At 30.7% G+C, this 9,841-nt stretch overlaps 1 protein-coding gene across 2 annotated transcripts; it reads right to left on the bottom strand.

The window, feature by feature from the left end:
- Positions 1-3,890: 3,890 nt before the first annotated feature.
- LOC149563527 (type IV inositol polyphosphate 5-phosphatase 11-like) lies at positions 3,891-7,792 on the bottom strand. 2 transcript variants are annotated; one of them, XM_089824020.1, is made up of 7 exons: positions 7,473-7,792; positions 6,498-6,631; positions 6,304-6,380; positions 6,073-6,198; positions 4,661-4,902; positions 4,215-4,349; positions 3,891-4,127 (listed from the first exon to the last, which is right to left on the bottom strand). In XM_089824020.1, the coding sequence occupies exons 1-7, from the start codon at positions 7,710-7,712 to the stop codon at positions 3,924-3,926; spliced, it is 1,158 nt and encodes a 385-aa protein (XP_089680146.1). In that variant the 5' UTR covers positions 7,713-7,792; the 3' UTR covers positions 3,891-3,923. The 2 variants fall into 2 exon arrangements, with proteins under 2 accessions (XP_089680146.1, XP_089680147.1); XM_089824021.1 differs by having other exon boundaries at positions 4,244-4,349.
- Positions 7,793-9,841: the final 2,049 nt, after the last annotated feature.

Raw genomic sequence — 9,841 nt, 5'->3', positions numbered from 1 at the left:
CTTGTATAAATCTAAAATATTTGTAGATATACAGAGTAGTATTACCACAAAATCATTGAAAGAAAAAAAATCACAAAATATAATGGTGGGTAGAACTATAATTCATATTGATCATATAGAAAAAAAATGACATTTTAAATCCATCTACTAATATTCTATTGCTAAGGGTTTCATCTTGGTTCTATGGTGGGATCCTACTAGTCTAAAGATTTTTCTTCTATGTATACTTCTACTTTCCTCATTATACGAACCGAAGAAAATGAAGTCATCATGGTACCAAACCCTTTACTTTGAGACAAGGATCTTACCTTATTGGTTATGTTGTAGTGCACCTCATGCTGCCACTATGTAGTCATTGTTCTAAAATTTAATTTCCCTTTAACACCTTTGTTATTCTCTAGCTAGAGATCTTATTTGTAAACACCTTTTATTCCAATAGAGAAAGAAAAGACTACTATAATTTAGGGTTAAATAATAATGTTTATCTTATATCTCTATTAGTGTAAACTGCATAAAATTAGAAGAGAATGAACTTTTAATGTTTTCTATAGTGTCATTTTGTGCATGAAAAGTAGCATCTTACTCCAGAAAAGATATGGCAAAGAGGCCAATGAAAAAATATTGTAGAATTTTATTTTTACCACTTTAAAATGTTTTTTCTTTCATTTTCTTTTGCATCTTCAACAACTTTGTTCTCTACAAAATTTTCAGTTCAAGTTTGCTCACTATGAATCTACTTTTTTGTAAATGTCTACTAGAGCAAATGTAAACAATAGTGTTGAGCCAAAATTTCCCTTAATGGTTGCTGAGCCATTGCTTAAAACTCATATAGCATAAATGGAATCTAGATACACTCCCACAGAATCTTATGAACCAAAAATAAAAATGGGACAAGAGGCTTCTATTCCTCTCCAACCTAACCAAAAAACGAGAGGGATAGTTACTAACAAAATGAATAATCCTATCATACAATATAGTTATTCCTTGGTAAAACCATAAAATTCTTTCTTTTCTAAAGTTGATTCAAAGCGATGATAGGTTTTATTCATTCCTCTCAACAATATGAAAGTTTTATATAGACCATTTCTCTAATTTTCCATCAGAATTGAGTGCATGCGATTATCCACAATATTGTAAGGACTATGGTGTGTATATTGATGGGGAGTGCATTTTCTCAAAAGGAGTAAATTTTGAACATGCTTTTGTACAAGTTCAACAGTCAATGCCTAGTGAAGGAGGTCTTTCCCCCAATCTCATGGTATGCACTTTTTAAAAATATCAAATAACCTTAGTACAGATGGTCATTTTTGTCAAATGGATCATGTTTCCTATTTCATATATATCTAGGAAAATGACACTATTCCTAATTTGGGCACAAGAGAAGCCTACAAAACCATCTATCTCAGAAATTATTTTTTAGTTATGGGGGTTTTGGCAATGCCAATTTTTCGAATGGGTATTGTTATTTGGAAACAAATGGAAACAAATGTCTACTCTCTTGAAATGAACAAGAATCCAACAAATGATTTCTATAGTTCTATTTCTTACCTCAAAATTCAGCTAACATCCAAGGGAAGAAACATACACACAATTATAATCATCAGTTCTTTGGTTGTAGGCCTAGTGCAATCCTCCTCCTTACTCTCCTCCTAGCATGGCCAGGTAGTAGGAAAAATCAAAATGAAGAAGAATCTAAAGATACATAGAACTTCAATTGTGTGATATTTATTCAAATATTTACAAATTGTTATGGATAAATTTAAAACAAAGCTAGGAAATGAAGAATTCGGTTCTATGTACCAAGGTGTTTTATCCAAGGGCACAAAGATCGTAGTGAAATGGCTTGATAGAGTAGGGCAAGGAACAAGTGAATTCTATGCAAAAGTAGAAAAAAATGCAAGCATAGAGCTCTAGAATAAATGCACAAACCGAAGTAAGAACAAAACTATTGATTTATTTTTTTACAAAAGATCTACACATTGTACCTATTCTACTCCATTTCTATTGAAGCCATTCCAAAACTACTTATGATCGATCTGAATTCACTTGGGTTCATAAAATGAGAAGCTATGTCCAACACATTGGTAGGTATGTGGCAATATATCAATGTTCTACAACATAGAAATAGACAATGGAGAAACACAGCTGTCAAAGCATAGCCTAGACTAGGTGGATGTTTGGCAATATTTTTTCTAATATTTGGACAGAAAATGAAAAAGATTACCCAAAAAAATGCCAATGGCCAATAGAATAAAAGGATCATAAAACTTAATATCAATTTAATATAAAAAAAATTCCACAAGATTTTAGAATTTGGCAAGATTTTTGCATGTGACATGATTTTTGAGGAACAACTTGATGCTTAGAATGTTATTGAAAACTATAGTCTCACGTCTTACAATAGAGACCAAAAATTGAGAACTCACATACTCACAGAATAATAGTTAATTTATTTATATTAATTGCGATGGAGTGCTATGTTCTTAGTGTGATAAATTTTTGACTCAATACCTTAAGATTAAAAAGATTATTATAAAAGGGTGTCTATGAGAGATTTTGCATATATAAAGTCTCCACAAATCATACAGGCATTGGCATTGTGACCACAAGAGTTCGTAGAAGATATGGATGCATCCTTGTCTGTCGAAATTAGGGTGACTATGCCGAAGTTGCTATTGGATTGAAGCTACTATATTGGTGGGTGTAATGTGTTTGATGTTGTGAATTTTTTAAAGTTGTGTGTCCTTACGCTACAGTGTTGTAAACATTTATATCTATTGTATACTTATAAGAAAACAGTAGAGAATCAAAGCAGCCAAATTTTTGTTGACTGGGACACTTTCATGGTTTAAATGACAACACATGTAGGCTTCAATACACAATCACGAAGCTAGTTAGTGGCTTGAAGGTAAATTTAGTGTTCAGGTTTGCTACTATAATAACAAAGGTGAGAATGAACTTGTTTAAATCATAATCACCTGTTAGAAATAAGGACTTTTTTATATAAAAAATGTGCTTCAGGGGCTTTACGAGGGCTTGTGTAACTTGCCCACCTCCTCACATATGTAAAATATAAATCTGTGTTGTTGAGAATATTGGTGGAAACCTCATTTAACATTGGATTATTAAGGTTTTTTCTTGTGTTATTGTACATATAGATTCTACACTAACAATACATTAAATTGATCAGTTTATACTAATGATATATGTGCTTGGATTTCATTTTCAGTTTAGAGTTGGAAGAAGTAGAGGGGAATTTTTTTTGTTTTGGAACTATGATTGGCATGATTTTATTAATAGTTCCTTTCATGAAATGAGCAAGAGTAATGGTAATAGGAAAAAAATATTATATTACAATAGTCAAAATGGATCCATTGAATTAGTAGAACCTGAACTTTAATCTTATCTTCTTCTTTTTCCTTTGAGAATTTTTTTGTTTAGTTAAAAAGAACACCTTAGTAACTTTCAGAAATTGTCAAAATTTTCCAATACAGATTTGTTAGTCCGACAAAAATGAAAGTATTGAAACTTTTGATAACATTTACATCATTAAGATCTTTTCTTTTCAAGTCAACTTTTATTATGGTAATAACACAAACAAATTCATAGGTCGGATATATTTTCTACATCAATTCAAATTATGATATTGCTTTCATGATTCAACTATGTAATTTTCAAGTCAAATTTTCTAACTCATATTTTATAAATAGTGGCTCACAAAAACCCTTCTCTCATAAAAATGAATAGTAGGCTCAGTAGTCATTACATCTAAAGAATATTCACAAAGGAAAACCATTTAGCCTTTCTTAAAAGTTACTTATTCTATTACTACACCAACATTAACACATTTAACCATTAGAAAACACACCAAACTTAAGGCCACTATCAGATTATTTACAAACAAATTATAAAAACTTGATCCTTTAATGCATACATGAGTAGGACGTTGTAATTTGGAGGTTGTTTATGAGTGGTTGCTTAAAGTTGACATGGAGACGTGCTTTTACAGGTTTGTGATCAGACTCTTTGATTGACTCGATGCAATCATACTCCTCCACATGTGCTTTCATAATAGATGGGGAATTTATTTTGTATAGAATTCTATCTGTCCATGATGGCACTCTCCTCTGCATGGAAATAAAGAAATAAAAATGATGATATTTAAAAAGAGCATTGTGCAATTGACTAATAAATTTAATCTTGCAGTTATAAACCTTTGAGCTTGTGTCATAATCATCTGTACCAATATCATATTTGTAAGTGGGTCGAAATGATAGTGGCCCCTCACAGAATCCATGAAATATCTCTCCTTTTTTGGCTTCTTGAGAAAGTTGGTCTTTCCCTTGTAGCTGTTAAATAGTCATAACATCATTTTATAAAAAAATAAAAATTATTGGAAATAAATGAAAGTATTTCTAAGTTATTTAATTATTAGATTTTTACAATTCATATAAATGTTCATGAAAGTTTTTCCATTAGATTGTGTAAGATTCATTAAATATCAACATTCCATGTCATACTACATGATCTTTTAGCAAAGATCATGTAGTATGATCCCAAACATTAATGTTAAAAAATCTTATAAAATCAAATCTAAAAACTTTCATGACTATTTCAAGTTACAAAGAAAAGAGAGAATTGTAAAAAAATAGTGATTTACCTGTTGCAAATTTTGATTGATGAGAAAACCAACTGATTTTCTAGATGCCTCAACTCGATAATTAAGGTCACCTAACCACACCACCATGTCAAATGTCTCAAGAGAAGTTGGAGTTATGATTTTGTTCTCCTTTCTTGGAAAGGCAAAGGGATTTATTTTCAATCTTCTTGATGACTCTGAAAAGATGGTTTGGCTAATATGTTGGTATTGAGAATTGCGCTCTTCTACATTACCTTCATGAGCTGCACTCAAATATAATCATATTTGTGTCATAATTTTTATCTAAAATTCTTAAATATGGCATCATTTTTCTCTAGTTCAATTTTGTTTCTATCGGAATTCAATAATGTAGTTTTCAACTCAAAATTATTGACTATATTTCATAATTAGTGGTTCAAAAAGATCCATTTATTATGAGAATGAATTCATATCTAGGTATACTATGAGAGTGAATGTTACACTTAGCACTTTTATATCTAGGTAATGCTCATAAAATTGAAATATTAGACTTTCACTGAAAATTGTCCAATCCAATACTACTCTAACTCAAACATACTTAATTATAGATCTTCCTCATCAATTCTACCTTAACTTGCTAGGTGTATAATATCAATATTATAAATTATATTCACTTATCTATCATCACAACAATTAGAAGTTAGAAGCAACGTACAATATATTCAGAACCTTTTGCTACATCGTAAATTTTATAGAATTGAACCAACAAACTACACATGCCAACTTTTATTATAAACTACGGAGACTTTACGTAGTATGAAAAAAAAAGAGAACACACGGAGAGAAGTATAAACATTAATAATAAATTAATGATTTTATAATTGAAAGTAAACTCCCACACCAATTCTCATCAATTGTAAGAAATAAACACTTCCCCAAACATCTTTACATAAATCGTAGAACAGTCTATTACATGCCTACAAAAATGTCAATCATGTTGTCTTTCTCTTATTTATGATTTATTATTAATCAAACTAGTGAGAAGGATATATTTTTTATTATTCAGTCATATCCAGTTTTATCTTAGATTAATGACCTGGCTAAGATCCAGTTTAATGTCACACCCAAGCAACTGCACAAAATGTAACGTGAAACTTAGAAAAAAAAATGTTTCTACTATTTTATTAATGATCGAAAAAGGAAAAATTGCTATTATAATATAATCTATTTAAAACTTCAAAAAGAAAATTGGTTTACCAAATTAGATGTATTGTTTTTTCAAGAAATGAATTGATAAAATAAAAATAAAAATACCTGATTGTAAGTTATCATATTTATTTTTTCAAATATCAAAAAGTTCAATGTTTAAATAGTTAATAATGATTTAAAAGTTAGTCAATAATATTTCTAAAACATAGATTTTGATAAATAAGCTTAAAGTAAAATATTCTTACGTGCAAGATGGCATGATATGAAGATGAAAGAGGCATGTATGAATTTGAAGGAAATAGCTACAGCACCCTTTTGTCGTCCTACTACACCACCTAAACCACCGCTTCTAATTTTACCCACTCTCACATCTACATCAATCCACAATTAAAATAAGTTTTGTTACAATATAGTTACACTTACTTCAATTTCTTTTTGTGTTTAATAAATAAAGATAAACAAACATATAATCTTACCTCGAATTAATGGATCCCAATATTTTCTTCCAAAAATGTAAAGTTGCAATGATTGTATTGTGGCTACACTAACCTTTCTACATTTAAACATCAAATAAGTCATCAATGTTATAATCAAATTTACCAAACAAACAATTGTAAAAGAGGTAATTGTGTACCATAATAAACATAAGATTTTAAATATATTGACAAACCTATAATTGCGACCAAGAGCCTTTTGAATAATAGCAACAATATCTCCATGGGGAGCTTCTTGCAACCCCATCACATAAAAATCAAATCTCTCTTGTTTTCTTTCTAGAAGCTTTGGCAAGTCATGAGAAGCAACCTGGTACAAATAGAACCTAAATCAAAATAAGTTTATCATATATAATAAAGAATTTGAGTTTAATATAAACTTAACCTTTCAACTTCTTGACTCAAAACTATCACTTGAGTGAGAAACAAAATATATAAACTACAAATAGAATTTTTTCATAGACTCTCTTATGATATAAGGTTATGATGTTTTATTCTAAATTTAGTTGTATAATCGTTTATCAAATTCATGTTCACATTTTCTCATAAATAATTCAAATTCATGACTTGTTTACCATTCATTTCTAAACCAAATCTACAAAAATAAAGCATAAAGATTTTCTAGAAGATAGTTATGTTCCATTACTAATCTAATCAAATTTATCAGTCCAAAATTTATAAAATGAAGTAATTCATTTTTAATCGAATGCATTTTAATATTTATCAATAGTGATCCAAATAAATTGTATTTCTAGATAAAATATATATAAATCAAACAAGAATAACTTAAACATCACACACTAAGGCTTGGTTCCTAGGCTAAAAGTATTAAATAGTCAAAGTTGAATTATTTTTCTGCGCTTCATTTATACCTTAGTGTGTCATGTTTAAGGGTGGCTAATGCACAACTTTCCAAAAGATCAAATTAGTGAACATCCGATGAAAGCTATATAAATGAAACATCACAACTTTCTAAAAGATCTTTCAATTCCCTTACTAGTTTAACCAATCCATAATGATCTCTCTAAGGTCTAGCCCAATTAATCTCATACCTATTTACAAAACTTGTTCAAAAAATTTATAAACCAAAAGCAATAAAACAAAGTTCACATAATACAATATAAAAGACTTCAAATCATCATCCCCCATACCTTGCCATTCATATTCCATGTGACAATATACAGAGAAACATCGGAACCTCCATTCAATAGCCAACCAGATTTGTCATCGTCCATTTTCATATCTCCAAGCTCAGCATTCTCCTTCTTCAAGAGGTTTCTCTGCTCATGAAAGTCTATTGTGTCTGAAGCCACTATCTGCTTTCTCTTATTCTCTTTGTAGCCTCCATGGAATTTATTCCATTCTTTTGCTCTTTCGAAACAGTTACCCATAAAAAAGACTCCTGTTTATTCACCTTAATGCAAGAAATAGACTCTAAAACGTTTGCCTTTGTTGTAATGTCTTGAAACATTTCAAGGTCGAAAATGAGAGAGAATATGTAGAAAGCGTAGCTTTGTATATATAGAAGAAAGTTTACGTGTTTGGTGGAACAACGGCAACATGTATATTAAAGAAATTAGGTCAACAAATGGGAATACCATTTTTGTCGACAAATGATTGGTTGAAAGAAAAGTTCCGATGAAATGCACAAGTCATAAAGTAGACGTTTGCAATGAACGTCATTTGAAAGGCAAAGGCCGGTGTAGAGATCGGATTGTGTAGGAAAAAGAGGGTGCATTTCATTCCTCTGTGTGCCATGTGTTATACATTAATCAACTACCTAGCAAATACTAAGTTTTGCCATAAAAAGTCAGACACGTTCATTAATTACGTAGCACAAAGAGACACTGCCATCTAAAATCAAGACAAGACTTATATGGCAACCGCCCTCCCTCACATCATGGGTTGAAAGTGTCAAAGTGATGGGAGGTATTATAATATTTTGCTAAATCCACCTCTTGGGTTTGTGAAGGGCAAGATGTGACTAGTCATCTACAAGAAATGCATCTTATTTGCATGTAGGCCCATTGTAGAATCCATGGGAAGATTTGCTGATTGCTACTAAGTGAATTTGGATACATCTACAAGAAATATGTATCTTATTTGAATGTAGGCTCACTGTAGCATCCATGGGAAGATTTGCTGATTGCTACTAAGAGAATTTGATTTTCAAAATCGATTGATTCATAAATTCTATGATGCATATTTTAGTAACAATTCTTCAAGTGACTCTATCTTGAATTGCTACTAAGAGAATTTGTGTTTCAAAATCATTTGATTCATAAACTCGATGATGCATATCTTAGTAACAATCCTTCAAGTGACTCTATCTTGAAAAACTCTTACTTCTTCCCTTCCAAATTTATTAAACTACAATTGAAAGGGAAAAAGGAAAAAATCATGTAAACATGAGAAACATTCTTTGTATAATATTAGTCATGTCTCATGATAATAAATAAAGTCAATTAAATGTATTTCTTCTCTCATGTTTCTATTGTTAGTTAGTTAGCTTGGAAAGTTATTTGTCTATGTCCCCAGTTATGCCTTGCAACCAGTTTTATTATTGGTTGTTAGGTTGTTTTTAATCTCACTCATCAATTGAAAATCAATCTTGGTCATTGGCTTCCCAATAGGAGCAATATAAAAGGGGGTTAGAGGGGCATTTGGAGAACATAAGTTTGTGAAGTATTTGCAGTGATAGCAAATAGTCGTGCAGTGTTAGCAAGGGCATAGTGATAGCGTTGGGGATAGCAGTGGGGAATATCAGTTAGAGGAATTAGGAGATTGTGGAAGCTCTACCAATAAGAGGCAAGCAATTATGTATCTCTTGATTTGCTAATGTTTAGTATAATTCCTCATCTATAGAAATGGTTTTACCTTAGGGGTTTTTCCAAGGATGATTTGTTTGAAAAACATTGTGTCATTCTGTTGCTTATTTCTTTCCATATTTTATTGATGAAGTTGTAGTTGTGTTATTTTTCAATATTACGTGTGAATTAATTTTTAATACTTAAATAATCATTTAAGATAGGAGATTAATAATTAGTGACTACGATAGTAATTTTCACATGGTATAAGAGTAGTGTTAAGGGTAGAAAAAATTTTCCCTACCAAAAAAATAAGGGTTTACAAAACCTAGGTTGATCTCTTTAGATTTATTATTGCTTTTATCCCTTGAGATGGCTTCATTTGGTTTAAAATATCATGATAGATTGGACGGTGCCTCGAATTTTCGTGTCTAGAAGGGTAGACTTTCTTTATTATTGGAAGAGATTGGTATCAAGGATTAATTACTAGTGTTGTAACTATACCTATAGATGTGATACAACTTACAACATACAAGAAGGATGATGCCAAGGCTAGGAGGATAATCCTTGATGGTGTCAAGGACTATATTGTTTCACATATCTTGGAGCTAGATATAGAGAAGAAGATGTGGGATGCCAATTTTAATCTGTACCAAAATGCTACCACCAATAGGAAGATGATTATTAGAGATAATTTGAAGAATACCCAGATG

Source organism: Cupressus sempervirens, chromosome 4, assembly GCF_028749045.1.
Source record: "Cupressus sempervirens isolate cs-2001-9-10 chromosome 4, ASM2874904v1, whole genome shotgun sequence".
In the NCBI taxonomy this organism is placed as follows: Eukaryota; Viridiplantae; Streptophyta; class Pinopsida; order Cupressales; family Cupressaceae; genus Cupressus; species Cupressus sempervirens.
Note: the sequence above shows the minus strand (reverse complement) of the source record. Positions and strands in the feature narration are given on the sequence as shown.

Bases quoted from the DNA above. Each gene is read 5' to 3' on its own strand.
- LOC149563527 (XM_089824020.1), bottom strand. From the start codon at position 7,712: ATGGGTAACTGTTTCGAAAGAGCAAAAGAATGGAATAAATTCCATGGA. The intron at 6,199-6,303 runs GTAAGATTATAT...GGATTGATGTAG, and splicing joins TTGGGATCCATTAATTCGAG to ATGTGAGAGTGGGTAAAATT. The intron at 4,128-4,214 runs GTTTATAACTGC...ATTTCCATGCAG, and splicing joins ATTATGACACAAGCTCAAAG to AGGAGAGTGCCATCATGGAC.